Source organism: Hydra vulgaris, chromosome 03 (genome assembly GCF_038396675.1).
Source record: "Hydra vulgaris chromosome 03, alternate assembly HydraT2T_AEP".
Classification (NCBI taxonomy): Eukaryota; Metazoa; Cnidaria; class Hydrozoa; order Anthoathecata; family Hydridae; genus Hydra; species Hydra vulgaris.
In genome coordinates, this window is record NC_088922.1 from 27,700,303 (window position 1) to 27,717,158 (window position 16,856).

General features: G+C 29.0%; 2 protein-coding genes across 3 annotated transcripts; both read right to left on the bottom strand.

The window, feature by feature from the left end:
• Positions 1-290: 290 nt before the first annotated feature.
• Positions 291-2,455, bottom strand: LOC100214541 (dual specificity protein kinase pyk3). Its single transcript, XM_065792822.1, has 2 exons — positions 2,041-2,455; positions 291-1,872 (listed from the first exon to the last, which is right to left on the bottom strand). Exons 1-2 carry the CDS (start codon positions 2,227-2,229, stop codon positions 589-591), a joined length of 1,473 nt encoding a protein of 490 aa, XP_065648894.1. The 5' UTR covers positions 2,230-2,455; the 3' UTR covers positions 291-588.
• A 728-nt stretch (positions 2,456-3,183) lies between these two features.
• On the bottom strand, positions 3,184-14,685 carry LOC100210977 (GATA zinc finger domain-containing protein 15). 2 transcript variants are annotated; one of them, XM_065792826.1, is made up of 2 exons: positions 14,327-14,685; positions 3,184-4,947 (listed from the first exon to the last, which is right to left on the bottom strand). In XM_065792826.1, the coding sequence occupies exons 1-2, from the start codon at positions 14,531-14,533 to the stop codon at positions 3,325-3,327; spliced, it is 1,830 nt and encodes a 609-aa protein (XP_065648898.1). In that variant the 5' UTR covers positions 14,534-14,685; the 3' UTR covers positions 3,184-3,324. The 2 variants fall into 2 exon arrangements, with proteins under 2 accessions (XP_065648898.1, XP_065648899.1); XM_065792827.1 differs by lacking the exon at positions 3,184-4,947 and adding an exon at positions 11,542-13,499 and having other exon boundaries at positions 14,327-14,683.
• Between the last annotated feature and the right edge of the window lie 2,171 nt (positions 14,686-16,856).

The window sequence follows — 16,856 nt, forward strand, 5'->3', positions numbered from 1 at the left end:
ATCACAATTATAGTTATTTTGAATTTAAAAAATATTTGAAATTAAAAAAAACTAAACTACTGAAAAAACAAAACGTATGTTGTGACTAATTTATTGTAAAGATTAAAACGTAGAGATGTAAGACGTATTGGAATTGATTCTGTTGATCTGTTAAACTTTAAAGGCGACATCACCAGGAGATCAAAATATTCATAGGGCGTTTCTTTCAACATGAAAAAAAGAAACGTCAGTCGATTAAAGAGTACTTTTAGGAACAGCCCCAAAAATTTAGGAGAATTATAAAAATTGCGTCAATAAAATTAAAACAAATATTCAGTGCAAATTTACAACTACTTAACTTGGATTTCTTTTTTGTTTAAAATAATTTTAAATAAAATCAAATAAAGTTAATTGTGATTACATGAATCGAAATTTATACCGCGAAACTACTAAATGTCAAAACCTTTTTTGCTAACTGATTTTTAATGGCTTGAAATAACTTTCAATTCTATGTTATTTGTTATAAAAATTTTCAAATTTATTTAAGACGTAACCTTCATGTCTACTGTCATTTGCTGTACTTTATTTTTAAGTTAACGTTAACTAAAATTAAATTGTTTTTACTCCGCATCCACTTGGAACCATTACAACATTAGTGCAAGGGTTGTTGCAATTGATTCTGTTCGATCCGATAGTTGGACCAGCCAGGCAATCGTTTCTTATATCATCATTTAAGTAGTTCTCTCCATTTACTGGGTAAGTATTTAATCCGACTCGTTGAGGGTTTAATAGTGGCGTTGCTTGATGGATGTGGTGGTGATGGTGGTGATTAATATGATGAATGTGATGAACATTAACATTTTTTGTATTGCCATCATTAACAAGTGTATTCACTGGACCGCAGTTTAAGTTTTCAATTTCATTTGTGCAGTCATTCGTCAAGGCATGATCCGCACTGGTTTTTATTTGAACTGGGACTCTAGTAGGTAAATTTTGAAAGTTGTCATCGTCACCAAGGATTGAGTTGCAAGGTTCATAATTTCCATTGGCTCCATTTGCTGATATCGTGTTCAGAGAGTAACCAGAAGATATTCTATTCAAGTTATTACAACTGTTAATATTATTTAAACAACCAGTGTAAAGGCCTACATCTTTGACACTTGAGCACGGAGGGTGACCATTGATTGTATTAGTTCCACATTGAAATGAAGACAAACACGGGTTATTACAACTTGTTGATACTAGAAATGGGGGGCTTAATACTGTTCTTCGGGTGTGTTTATTTCTAATTTTTGATCGTAAGTCTCCTTTTAAAGCGCTGTTATCCTGAGAAACTAGTATCGGGATTGGAATTGCATACGCAACACCGTATGGTAGGCCGTTTCCGAAACTTGTTGGCATAGGAAAGGGTTTGAAAAAATCGTTTCCAAAACCACCTAAACCCATCAAAGGTGAATATCTTGTGTCCTGGAAGCCACTAACAATGGAAGGCATATATGGAAGATTTTTCAAGTCGCTATGTTCTAAAATATACTGTCGCTTATTTGCAACTTCAACAGAGTCAAAATCTTGTTCTTCGTCGGGTTCTTCCTCTCGTCCTTCTTGGTTATCAAAGTCGTTGTTTTCCTCTATTTTATTTTCTTCACCTTGTTCTTCAATATTATCTTTTTTTTCAACGTTTTCATCTGATTCAAAGTCTTCTTTATTGTCATTTTCCTCTGTATTTTGCTCAACTCCGTCATCTTTAGCGTCTCTCTTTTCTTTAACATGAGATGTTACAACTGATCGTTTCATTTCTTTGACAGTGTCTGGTTGAGTTTCTTTGTAATGTTGAATATCTTTTGGAGTTTCAGCTTGCAGTTTGACAGTTCGTCTAACAGGGTTTTCGTCAGCCTAAACAAAGCGTAATTTGTTTATTATCTTTAATTAGTTGATTATCATGTTTTAACTATTTACCTGACCTAAATTGAAACTAAATCAATGCAATTCTCAAAAATTACTTTAATGTTTCGTTAGGTAAAGAGAAAAAAAAGTTTGATAAATTTCATTAGATTTTATCACCTTATCATTTTCTTCGTTTTTGTCTGTGCTTCGCGCATCACGCGAGTTTGCCACAAATAATTGATCAAAATTATCGGTCAATGCTTTTATGTAACCTGCATAAAAATCTCTACTGTGTGGTAAGCCACCATCTTCAATTGGATGTGCGTTAACTAAAATTGCTGTTGCAAAATAAAGAATCAAAAACATTTTTCAATCTTCTTATTTGAACTTTTTATCACTTATGTGCATTGCACTATAATTAATTTAGTTTGATTGACAGTAAGCCGTCACCACATACTACAGAAACCAAGGCTTTTTTTTTTCTTTTTTTTCTTCACTTGTTGTTTATTTGCTGCATGAGCAAGACTCGTTGAAGCGAAGATTTGAATCAAATGCCCGTTAAAATTAACGCACATTCATTTTACTTTAGAACAAAATTTTTTTCATTGGATATTTTTTTTTTAATATCGGTAGATTGTCATATAACATTGTTTCTGTCAGTTGGATCTTTAACTTTTCTATCTCCTCATGCGTACAAACTATAAACTGGTTATTTTGCATGCAGTGATGCAAGAAAGAAAAAATCATCCATAAATTGTTGAAAAATACGTAGAAAAAATTTTTAATTTTGTTTTTATTTATTAAAAACCTTAAAACAATCTTTGTTTTAAAATGATGGTATTACAACATGATAAAACTCAACATTTTCACCAGTTTATTTGAAAAGTGTGGGTTAAACCTTTTGTCTATATAAAATACTAAAATATTCGTGTAACAATTAACAAAACTTACTTTTTTTAAACTTTACTAGATAGTTATACTAATGTAAATTTAAGCTGGATAGTATACTAATGTAAATTTAAACTAGATAGTATACTAATGTAAATTTAAGCTGGATAGTATACTAATGTAAATTTAAGCTGGATAGTATACTAATGTAAATTTAAACTGGATAGTATACTAATGTAAATTTAAACTGGATAGTATACTAATGTAAATTTAAACTGGATAGTATACTAATGTAAATTTAAACTGGATAGTATACTAATGTAAATTTAAACTGGATAGTATACTAATGTAAATTTGTGCAACAAAACTTATTTTTTTAATCATTCGCGTTTAAATATTTTAAAATTTTTGCCGTTTAGAAAATAAAACGAATTAAATAAATTTTATTTTTTTTACTTATAAAGTAATAAAAATAAATAAAAGTTTTGATAATTTAACTTTAATCTTTTTGTTTCAAAAATAAACATAAACTTATTTTATAATAAAATATTATTATAATATTTAAAAAAATGTTCATTTTTTTAATCCTCGTTTTCTTCTCAAATAACCTCCATGTCCTCCGTACGTTCCATCAACATTTCCTATAATATGAATTGCGGGTTGATAACCATGATTGCAACCACACGATTGGTGTTGGTAGTGTGGTTGATACCCACCACAATAATGCTCTGGTGCGCAATCGTAAGCTCCATGGTAATCGTGATGATTTAAACAGTTATGACATCCATCATCTAGGTGACCATATTCGTGATGACCACACTCGATAGGACAGCAGTCATTATGATCGCAATCGTGATGGCATTCATGGTTACAATCATGACAACAAGGTTCGTGATGGTGAACATGTTTGCATTCACAAGGGTGATGACAATGGGATTCATGGTGGTGACACGGATGACAATGATCATGGTGATGCTCATGATAAGTGTGATGTATTGTAGGGTGGCAATGTTTAACGTGATGGTGATGACAGCAGTCATGATGGTGAACATCATGGTGACAATGGCAACAATCATGACAATCCTGATGAGAACAAGTGTGATGACAACATGGGCAGCAACACTGACAGCAACAGTTGTTGTTGTTGTTATTGCCATCTCTTTTTGTAATAATTTCTCGTGCAATTCCACGTGTGACGGGTATAAGCATGCCATCTCGACTGTTTGTTGGGAACAAATAGTTTTGCATTGCAATTGCACTATATGGTGTAAAGCTATTAATTGGTGAAAAAGAGTTAAATCGCGTAAAAGCCATTTCAGCTCCTACAGGATTGATAGGAGAACGCAAAATACGGTACCCGAATAAAGTTGGAGAAAAACTTCGTTGCTGAAACATTATATTATCGGGTTCATCTATAAGGTGTTTTCTTTCGCTAAAAGATGATGAATATTCGTCATTGTCTAAGTTTTGTTCAGTAATTGGTGCATCAGATTTAAGATGTGCGTTGTTTTCATCTTCTTCCCAGTCCTGAAATACTTGTTTTGATTTCTGATTTTTTAACTTTTTACCAGGCAACTTTTTTTCAACCTTCTTACGAATACTTTTTTCTTTTTTGTCATTTTGTGAATTAAGATTTTCTTTAAAATCTAAATCAGTTATCTTTTTCTCATTAATGTTGCTATCTTCAGGATCGGCCCCACTAGCATAATCTGATTCCTGATTGGTTGTTTTTTCATCACTGACACTGGCATGATCTACATCATCCACAAAATATTTTTTGACACTGTTGTCATCTTGTTGGTCTGTTGTCTTGTCATTAATGTAGTTAGTTTCAAGGCCAACTTTATTGTTATCTGTGTCAACTTTATTGTTGTCTGTGTCAACGTCATTTCTAACATCATACTGATTAGAATTTTCAAATTCAGTTTTTATATTATCGTTATCAGTTTGTTCAGTTAAGTTTTTTATATCGTTACGCTTTTCTGCTATCAAATTGTTTGCATTGTTTTCCCCATTACTTTCAGGAACTGTGTCGCGCTTTTGAATATCCGAATCTTCGTCAACTTTGTCTTGAATATGTCTTTTTTTTAATGATTCGCCAGTGTTTTTAAAATTTTCTTTGTCTCTCTTGCTAATTTTGTTATCTTCTTGGTTTTCAGCTCTCTTATCAACTTCGTGAACAGGTTTTTTGGTTACCTAATAAATTTGAAAGTCAAATGAATATATATATATATATATATATATATATATATATATATATATATATATATATATATACATATATAGAAAGCTAAAATAAATACAATGTACAGTCTTTTGTTAAAAAGTGATGATTTGACTTATTATTCAACAACCCTTAACTACAAATTAAACTAGTTGATAAAGAAGTTTTACTTGAAATGAAAACATACATTTCTGTCCATTCGGTTATAAAATCGCAATTTTTTTCTTCATTTTAACGCCAGAATAAGGCATTAAAATGAAGAAAAAAATTGCGATTTTTCCTGTTTTACGAAAATGTTTAAAAATACAGTCCAAAATGAAATTTTAACACTCTGCCATTATCAAAATTAATTTCAACGTTTAATTTCGTTTATCAACGAAAGTCGAAATCGGTCGAAAAATGGATAAAACATTTAGTGATCAACCATTTTTGGGATCACAGTAGCTTGACAAAACGTGCCACCATCTTAGATGGGGGAAAAAGATTATACAAAAAGATTATACATCTTAGATGGAGGAAAAATATTATACAAAAAATGGTTGAACGTTTTGTGACACTACGGTCAGCCCAGGGATTGACCAAAAATAGACGGTTGAATAAGACCTACTTTTTAAGTTTTCAATGAATACGTTTATTAAACGTCAATTAAACATTGTATTCATTATATATAACTGAGGAATTAACGTTCAATATAAATAATAATAAAACAAATTGAAAATGTTTAACTATATGATTAATTAGACAAAATTTCAAACTTTCATACTTTTAAAACAACTAAAACACTTTTTTTACGTTTAATAATCGTTGGAAGTACGTTGAATCTCGACATTTGATGAAGGTTTGTTCTAAACGTTATTCTGGATTACAAAACTAAACGTTTTGTCTTGTTTTGACGTTTAATAAGCTTTTGTGTGTTAATTGGGTCTTAAATTAAGACTAAAAAACTACTATAAAGTCAACTTTTCTGAATGCTTTTTTTAACTTTGACGATAGTAATGGTGTCCACGAAAACGCCTGAATTGGTTTGAATTTTAATGTTTTTTATGGACCGTTTTTTTCCAACTTGGTTTGAAATTTTTAATTGGTTGTTGTTGTATCCATTTTTATTAAATACTTGAGTTAGAAAACTCTCAGCAAACATTGTTTTAGTGGATTTGCAGCGGACCTATATAGACATTTTTTAGCGGTTTATTGGAGTTTTGCTTATCTGTTACTTAGTGGACCATTAGTGGTAGCCACTATAAATGGCCAGCCATTAACTTTCCGATATGTTATTAGTGACTAGTCATCGGCAAACCACTTTTTGTGGCTGCATCTAATGGTCCACTAAGTAACCGATGAGCAAAACTACAGTGGACCGCACAAAATGCCTATATAGGTCCACTGAAATTCCGCTATAGCTTGTTTGCTGGGTTAATCTCATTTTGTTTATGTGAATCACTGCATATGAAATATATACTGTTTGACATCACTTTTAAATTTTAGATGATTTGAGAAAGTTAGTTTTAATATTCGTGACAGCGTAAAGTTTACTTTTTGTAAACTTTAAACTCATATTTACTTTTATTATTCTTCGCTAGTTAAAAACAATCGCTATTATATATATATATATATATATATATATATATATATATATATATATATATATATATATATATATATATATATATATATATAAATATAAATATAAATATAAATATATATATATATATATATATATATATATATATATAAGCTACAATAAAAAATTATATGTATATGCAGTGGCGGATCCAGCTTTTTTTTGATCTTTAAGATAGCTAACTTCCAGACATGGAGCTAACTCCAAACATTTATATGTTTATACTTATGTCAAATAATGAGGGTTTGCAAAAAATTGCGATGATTGGGGGCTGGGAACAAAAAAGCCCCAAAATTTTTGCAACACCTGCCCTAAACGTGAGAGCAACAAGTTGATAAAATGTTTTTTGTACTTTTCTCAATTAGACTTATATTCATTGATAATTTTTAAGTTTCATAGTATTATCTCTAAGCCTTCAAAAATTATGACCATATAAAGTTTAAACCCCCCTCAATTTGAGGGGGTTGTAAGAATCTCAAAATGCTGGATCCGCCACTGATATGAACCTTTAAATCAAAACTCAATCACACATGATAACCTCATATACATGACATACAAATCTACATCTACATTACCATATACTATCTATTACAAGAAAATATTATCTAAATAAGAATGAGTTCAAACAAAGATAGCTTATCTAATAAAAGAACAAAAAGCATGCAAAAGTAAGTTTGGAGTTTTATTTATACTTTCGATTGTCTATTGTACAGCAGAGCGTTATTTTTTTTAAAGTAATATGGAAATGCTTTTCGTCTTGAATGTTCAAAAATACAGCATGGTTATAATCAACATTTGATAGAAGTCAAGAAAATTAATTATTGTCATTGCAATTTTAAAAACTTTTTTTTAGTGTGTGTTAACCGTGTATGAAAGACCATTAAAATGATCATAAACTAAAGATCTATAGGACAAAAAGTTTTCAGTTCATAAATTTTGTGGCTCCACAAGAATAAACAACAATTATATATTGTAAACTTGGTAGAATTTTTGAAGGAATCTTTTTATTTAAATGACTTTTATGAATTAAACCAGCTTCTTTAAGTGAAATTGATAAATAAAGGTTTAATACTTCAAATGAAAATTAAACATTTTTGTCAATTTTTCAATTTTTCATGAGTTTTTTTTTTTAATAAAGTTAAAAGTATTTATTTTTGTTTAAAGTTTTGTCTTTACTAAATAGTTAAATATTATTTTACTAAATAGTTAAATATTATTTTACTAAATAGTTAAATATTATTTTACTAAATAGTTAAATATTATTTTACTAAATAGTTAAATATTATTTTACTAAATAGTTAAATATTATTTTACTAAATAGTTAAATATTATTTTACTAAATAGTTAAATATTATTTTACTAAATAGTTAAATATTATTTTACTAAATAGTTAAATATTATTTTACTAAATAGTTAAATATTATTTTACTAAATAGTTAAATATTATTTTACTAAATAGTTAAATATTATTTTACTAAATAGTTAAATATTATTTTAATTCGTGATTTCATCTAATAACCAGAAGTAGGATCTTCACTTATTTTGTTTCTTAAAACTTTTTGCCCTATCTATGCGCAGTTTCTAAACATTAAATTTTGTACTCTGTTTTTTACATTTTTGTATAAAACAGAAAGAAGCCTTTTAACTGCTGACTTTTTTGAGAAATACGAGAGACAAGAAGAATAAAAATGTTTAATGTAGCATTTAAAAAAAATCTTTCGCGTTTTTGCGTTTCTCTATTTCATATCGTGAATTTTATCTGTGCAACAGAGTTATTAAAAATTTTAAATTTACAAAGTCAAATAACTTAAATTCTCTGAAAACTTCTCAAAACAATTTTATTTAATTTTTTCAATACAAAAAATAATCAACCATTGTTGCATAATGTTAGCTTTAAAAGAAAATTAATGAAAATTAGAAAAACTTGAAGTAATATTTGTAAATACAAAAAGCAACAACCAGAAGCTTAGATACTTAGGTGGTGGGGGCAAAGGAAATGTCTAACCCTCTTACAAAATATTTTATTTAAAAATTAGTCCTTCAATTGGAACCTGCAGTCGGCAAGTTTAGACCTTTTTGCGGCAGTTGGAAAATATCAGTAAGCAAGGACCATTTTATTCCCTTTTTTTTCAAAAGTCTTTTTTTAGTCGTTTGTCGGTAAAAAAACAAATACGTCACCCCCTTAAATGATATAAATAAATATAAAGTTATTGTCAAGAAAGTATTCAAAAATTATCGTTACAAGATCATGTTTTGTCAACAACACACAAGACAAGATCATGCTTTGTCGACAAACAAGACAAGATCATGTTTGGTCGATACTTTATTTTGGTAATTTAAAGTCTTATACCTAGTATAACAGTTGAGGGTTTTTATTATAACATGACAAACTTTTTGAAGTTGTATTTGAAAAATTAAATACAATGGCGAGTTAGAAGGTTTACATTATTTTGGCACCAAGCAAAAGTATAAGGCTTAAAGTTTTAAAAGTAGATATTTATAGAAACAAAAATCACATTGACATTCTGGTTAAAAATTGCAATCACTAGAAGCAAAACGACTATGCGAGTTAGAAGAAGACAAAAATAAACCTTAAATTACAATATAAATATAAGGTTCTTTTCAGATTTCATTTATGTTAGATTCATCCCTGCATGGGGAAACAACATTTTTCTGATATAAAACTTTGACCGATCTTAATGCCTATCAGATAACTGGTAACTGTTTGGTGGAATCTGAACCGGTGGTTCAACCCCTATTTGCAGGTAAAAACAGTTAAACAAACTTTCGTGTTGTACATAGAGTTAATTTCTTTATTTCTATAAAACAACTAACATTTTTAGTTTTATATGTTTTTCCACATTTTTATTTTAATTATGGCAATACGGCAACCAAATGTGTAAAGTTCGAATCTTATTCTGGCCTTAAACGTCAACGGCAAAACTGGTAATAGAAAATTTTCTTATTAAATGTTAATCTTATGAAAATGAACAAATTTTTTATTCATTTATTTTTTGTTTGTTGTGGATATTAAGGTGCTTCTAGAAGTCCCTACGATCTTATCATAGAACACCTCGCAAGTGCATTTAACTAGGGATTCACGCCTCCACCTATATATATATATATATATATATATATATATATATATATATATATATATATATATATATATATATATATATATATATATATATATATATATATATATATATATATATATATATATATATATATATATATATATATATATATATATATAAACTAAATCTGAAGATCTGAATGATTAGGGTAACCACAATCTATTCATGGAACGCCAATGTGGGCTTTAATGTAATGTTTAACAAAATTGTTATATGAAGAAATAAAAGTCTAAATAAAAGTGCATATTATACTAAGAAAATAAAATCTATATAAAACAAGTGCAAATAGGTGTAATTTTTTAAAATATATTTTAGAATATTATTTAATATTGACGATCTTCGTTAGGTATAAAGAATGGAAAATAGTAAATGGAATTAATTTCTTTAAGTAAATTTCAAAGTTGTCATTTGATTTCAAAATTTCTCTTTTTATTTGAACTTAATTAAAATTACTGATTTCCCCATATTGAAATGGTTATTTTTGCTGTTCAAAATCTTCAAACCATATACTTAAAAACTTTGTTTGCATTAAAGAAAGCTCATTAAATGTCTGTATTTAATACCAAATAGAGTTTCGGTAAACATATTTAGTCAACAATTCCCTGGACAAGGCCGGTCTTAGGCATAGAAAAACTATGCAGCTGCCTAGGGTCTCCAATTAGTGGGGCCTCTCAGTTGGATAAGACTCAATATACTTCATTTTTACTTTTAAAAAAGTAATACCATTGAATTAGATTGTGTGTGTGTGTGATCCGAGTGGATCAAACACACTAAATCTGAGTAAAAAAAATGAATTTGAGTAGGATTTTTTTTCTGGAAGTTATAAAATTGTGAATGCTGATCGTCGGTGGCTTGTTTATTTGAATCATAAAAATTCTGTATTTTATTTTTGCTGCAAACTTTAAAAGTTCTCTAAAAGTTCAGCTCACAAATTGTTCTCTAAAAATTAAGCTCATAAATTATTTTCTAAAATTTAAGCTCAGAATTAAACGAAATGGATATTTGCATTATTGGTGCTTGGATTGAGGTGAAATATTGATTTAAGGAATAAGTAACAATTAACAAGAAAACACAAAAACTTGTGCAAAATGAGACTCAGCATGGGAATAATGTTTCAAAAAGAATCATTTCAATTAAGTAGTTTCTTGCAGAACGCAGTAACGCACTTCGTGGCATTGTGGATAAGTTGTTTCAATCAAATAATGTAAATTTTTAAGGATTGATTTGTTTGTTAGGAAAGTACGGTTCATGTCTAAAAGATCATTTACAATATATATATATATATATATATATATATATATATATATATATATATATATATATATATATATATATATATATATATATATATATATATATATATATATATATAAAGAAAATTGAAAGTTACACAAAGTGATTTGATAAGATGTTCTACAAATTCAAATATTACGCTCACAGATGCATCTATAAGCGCAATATTCAAATCCTGTGCAAAATGTTGACTTTTCTTTAATGTTTATAAAATCTGCATGAATGTGAAATCGCTGTCGTGAAAAATCCAATTTCCTCGAAATGTTAAAGCATCAAAATAAATTTAAATTTAGGTTCTATTTCTACAATTATTTGCCTCTAGCAATGCGGGAGGTAATTTCTTCGAGAGGATATATTTGCGGGGCAAACAAATCATCTCGGGCCTATGTCCGTTGACTTCTTGCGCTTGGCTAGTAGTTTACTTTTAATTTTTAAGCCAGCAAATTCATTTTGCTTAGAACCTCTCATTGACTCAGACCGGCCTTGCTTTGGAATACGTAATAAGTTAACAATTCTTTGAGATAAATGTATTTCAAGTATAATCTTAAATTGACAATATCTTAATAATAAGTGCACACACACAAATACACGCAAAAAATATCAATGAATAGAAAACTAAAACAAGCACAATAAAATTGAAATTAAAATGAACAAAGTATTCTTTTAAAAAAGCAAAAAATAAGTTTCATAATAAAATTATTTTTTATCTTTTAGAGTAAAGTCTCTTAAAATCTAGTTTTTCTTTATTTTAGACATTTTAAAACGCTTTAAAAGCATACAAGCTTGCGTAGCAAAATAAAACAAAAGGCACGAGTTGTTTAGACTGCCGGTACCGAGCTACCACTATCATAATAACTTAATACTTTAATGCCATAATTATTTTTAATTGTAATTTGTTAAATAAATAGTTATATATTATAAACAGAGTTAACAAATCTTTCTTTTAAATTAATTAAACTTTTTTATCTGATTTGTTTGATGTTTTTAGATGTTACTTTCCCCACCAATCGCCATCTGAGTGGCCATTTTCTAAATGACTTCCACAACAATCGTTGCAACAACAGCCAGAATCATGATGATGATGATGCAATTCTAATTGAGGAAAATGATGAATAGTACTACAACTTTGCGGATGCTTATGGTGATGATGATGTATATCGTGATGATATACATGGTGTGGATGAATAACAGTTTCGTGATCATGGATATCATGGTGGTGATGATGGTGTGTTATATCATGGCATAAATGGTGATGATGACAACATTCGTGATGATGATGGTTACAGCAGCAGTCATGGGGACAACAACCATGATGGCAGCAGTCATGATGACAGCAGTCATGATGGCAGCAATCGTGATGGCAGCAGTCGTGACAAGGGTGGCAGTAATGATGCGAGCATGTATGATGACAACAGCAACATGGTTGTGAACAACATTGGTGGCAACAAGTACAACAACAAGGACAACAGCAGCAGTTATTGTTTCCGTTGTTTCCATTATTTCCATTATTTCCATTGTTTCCGTTATTTCCACCACAACAACAACCACAACAACAGTTATTATTATTATTATTTCCATTGTTACCATTGTTGTTGTTTCCGCAGCAATTATTGTTATTATTATTGTTATCTTTTTTTAAAGAATTTTCTGTTGAGTTAGACAAAGTAGATGGAATATCAGTATCATTTGCCTTTGTTAGAGCGGGAACTTTATCTTTTTCAAAGTTATCATTTACAGCCAAAGGTACAACGTTTTGTTTTTTGCAACATTGTGCATTGCAGCTACAATAGTTAGGAAAGTTGCTATGGTATTTTTGTGAAGGAATCCTATCTCTTGTTTTTCCTTGCTCTGACATAAACATTCCTTCTTGTTCAAACTGAGGAGCAAAGTCTGTATTCAAAGGAGATCTAACAGACGTTTTTTGTAAATACTGCACTGGAATAACTAAAGAAGATTGAAATGCGTTTGGTAAATACGGATAAGATTTCTGATTTCTTCTAAGTCTTTGGAAATTCTCAGTTTCTTTTTCTTCTAAATCAGGTACGGGTCCATAAGCTATTGGTTCAGGATTATAATGAAACACTCTAGCTACATAAGGAGATGATCGATAATTACGAACGTTTGTTGGGAAAAAAGTCATGCTTGATGTTTTTGCACTATTTTCAGGAGACTGGTCTCGTGATGATCTTATCATATCTTCGTTTGCTTGTTGAATGTCGTCAAAATCATAACCTGCATCTGATTTGTTGTCATCAGTATCTTGAATGGCTGAATCTGATCGTCTTGTAGAATTTTCTACTTCTGGTTTTTCAGAAGCAAACTCAGATTCTCCAGATCCAGACTCTTGTTCTTGTTCATTTATCTCACTACGGCGTGATTCTTCAACACTTTTCTCATCTTCATTGTTGAACTCTGAAAATGCATCGCGTTTTTGCTTTCGGCTAACTTTAATCTTTTTCAATGCATCAGTCTATAATAAAAACAGAGTTTGTGAAGCGTAAGTTTCGTTTGCAGGAGTTTCAAGTCAATACTTTTTATAACAGCAACCAACAAAGTTTTTGAAGCAATTTGTGTCGCTGTAACGGGCGGCTGAAGTGACCCGTTACCGTGATTCACTACAGCGCGCTGTAATGAGCCACTGTAACAGACCTCTTTGAAAATTTTATTTATAAACAGTTAAAAAAGTTTTCAAATTAAATTGGATAAAAAAATGATGTTTAGCTAAAAATGAAGTATTGACGTATATACAGACATTCGTTACAAGACTCCATTTTATGAAACTGCTTCATAAACTCTGTTTTTTGTTTAAGTTTTCCTAGGATTATTGAAAGTTTAAAATGATTTCATAATAGGATGATTATGTTAGAATATATTTAATTTAAATTATGGATGATTAGTGGAACATTATTTTTTTCTTATAATGTCAAAATACAAATTTAAAAAATTGAAACGCAAGATACACCATGACATTATTGGTGTATCTCGCGTTTCAATTTTTTAATGTAGCTATAATAACCTAATAGCAACTTTTTTGTAGCGTTTAAAACTTTTTTTTTTTAAAGTATTAAAAAAAAGTAGTATTTTTGGTTACTTGTATTTTTAATTTAATTATTTACTTAATTTTTTTTTAATTGGTTTTGATATAGAAAAACTATTTTATTTTAATTTCGCGTCAAGTTTTTACGCCAAATCGTATACAGAGTTAAAAAGTTTTAAGTTATAACTCAATCTTCTTCTATATAATAAGTAAAAAAAGAAAATTTTAAGATTTAGTATTAAAGATTTAAAAATACTAACTTCGTGGGATGTTTTCAAAGATTCATCCTCATCTTTTGTGCTTCTAGTTTGGCGGTCACTTTCAAAAAGCTGGTCAAAATTGTCTGTAATTGCTTTAATATACCCAGCATAAAACTCTCGGCTATGAGGTAGCTCTGAACTTAATGGCTTTGATTGAACAACAACCAAAGCAAAAAGCAAAATCGTACATAGCGCTAACGTTTTCATTTTCAGCAATGTTCTTAACTACCTTTTTTTAAGTGAAAAATAAACTTCGATTTTCTCACTTCACGCTTCTATGGCATCATAGAACTTTACGCAAAGTTAAGAACCGCAGGTGATCTTAGACAATGTTGTAAACCAAGATTCTCTGTTTAAGCTCTATATAGAATGAAGGGCTTACCGAGATGGTTAACACAGCGCTGTTGTCACACTAGGGTACCTTGGTCTAAAATCATTTTAAGAATAATTGCTTGCTAGTAAATATGCTGAAAAGCGATTTGTGATCACATGCTTTAAACTCCGACAGTGTCTTGCATTAAATATTAAGCATTTAGTGTTGTTTTCGTTTTCTGTTAAATCCAAGACGTATAAATTGATGGACGTTTAACTCATTGCTCTAAACTAGAGGTGCTGCCAATAAATGAAATCTTTTGCGGGTTACTTCAGCAACTTTTTTTCAAATAATTTTATCAAAGAAACCGATATTTTTAATTTCCTAACTCGTTTAGTAAACATTTTACTTCCTATAAAACACTAGCTTTGGGTAATACAAACGAATTTTCTCACGCGTTTCAAAATATCTTTGTTAATGTTTATTAAAATTGACGTCATAAATCATGTTTTCTGTAATAAATACTGCAAAGTAAAAAATTTGTTGATGAAGAACGATCTACATGAAGTCCATATAGATCGTTTATAGGTCAAAATAGAGATTGTCAACAAAACCTTTACCCTAACTCTGACTCTTAGAGGTCATGTTCAGGGTTTGGGTCAGGGCTATTAATGTTCCTATTGATTTTTAAAAAATAAAATATATTAGTTACAATATTTTACATAATAAAATGTCAATAATTTACTCTGTTTAACTTTTGGCGAAAGTTTATATTTATGGGTATTTGAAACATTTGTGGTATGGTATCGTCTATAGAAAAGATGATGTTGTGTTACTTTAACTGGGAGGGAGTAACTGGGAGCACTTGCAGGGTATCATTGAAAAATTTATGTAGAATGCAAGGCTTCAGAATAAAAAAAACTCACTATCAGTTAAAACCTGTTGTTAACTAAGTTAGATATTAGTTTCTATAATAAAAGAATTCATCCTGAGTATCTGTATCAATCATTTTATTTGCTTGCATACGTACTTGAATATAAAACTAAAAATGGATTTGAAGGTGAAAAGAGTAATTATTAATTTACAGAACATAAATAATATTGTTGTGTATCTAACACAGTTATTAAAGTTAGAAGAAATAAAACGATCGCTTCAATCAACATCGAGGAGTACGTCTTTTAAGGAAATCAAGGCAATTCAACTTGAAAATCAAAGCATGTTTTAAGCTATTACAATTAAAACAACAAATTGTTTTGTAACTTAAATTTCAATAGTTTTTGTCAAGTTGTTAACCAAACATTATTTTTAAATCAAATAGAATATGGAAATTAAAAGTTTTAAACTGCCAAAATATTGTTATTAAAAATCTTCCAAATCAATTAACATTTCAATATGTTGATATTCTTTTCTCAACTATATCATCAATTTTTATTTGCAAAAGAGATAATGGTTTTCCATATTAAATCAGAAAAAGTTTATCTATGGTTTTCTAATTTCTTAAACCTATTATATGAGGATATTGAAATTTTTCAAATATATCAAACTGGAGCTTATCAAATTAAGTTTTTGGAATTTAAAGAAGGACATACATTACAATTATTGAGTTTAAAGAAGGACAAAGTTAAAAAAATTCGCAGTTTTGATGTAAAAATTCAAATAAAAATTTACATTTGTATGTTTGGAACTTTGTCTTTTTTTCATGTACAATCTCCTGTACTAGCTTTAATGCAATTGAATCAATAAAAAAGAGTTCAAAAAAAAATTCTTTTCAGTTTATAGTCAGAATTAATAACAAAACTAAAGTTTTTTGAAATAGAAAGGAAATCTTTTTCAAAACACTAACAGTTACAAAATAATATAGAATAATATAATATAGAGAAATCTATAAAAAAAAGATACTGTTCTTGGTGAGAATGATAAGAGGTCAATGAAGTGACATTCACTAATTCTTAAGTGCACGAGTTTTTATCTCAAATCTCCAAGTACTTAAATTAAAGCAGGCTTGCTTTTAGCTCATCAACTGGGAATTAGAAACTTTAATTCTTGAGCCATAGAGGCTAAACTTTATACAAAGGTTATTTATTTCTTACAGAGACTAAACTTTTTTGAACTGTTTCATTATTAATCTTTTTAGCAGACTAAGAAATTATAAGAAATTATATTACATATAATTTGTTTAACTATGTAATATAATTTCAGAATAATCTCAAATCAAAA

What these genes read in the sequence shown, in the direction of transcription:
- LOC100214541 (XM_065792822.1), bottom strand. Translation starts at nt 2,229, where the DNA reads ATGTTTTTGATTCTTTATTTTGCAACAGCAATTTTAGTTAACGCACAT. An exon ending in AAAACGAAGAAAATGATAAG is followed by an intron (nt 1,873 to 2,040) that starts GTGATAAAATCT and finishes CGCTTTGTTTAG; the next exon opens with GCTGACGAAAACCCTGTTAG.
- LOC100210977 (XM_065792826.1), bottom strand. Translation starts at nt 14,533, where the DNA reads ATGAAAACGTTAGCGCTATGTACGATTTTGCTTTTTGCTTTGGTTGTT. An exon ending in CTTTGAAAACATCCCACGAA is followed by an intron (nt 4,948 to 14,326) that starts GTTAGTATTTTT and finishes CAAATTTATTAG; the next exon opens with GTAACCAAAAAACCTGTTCA.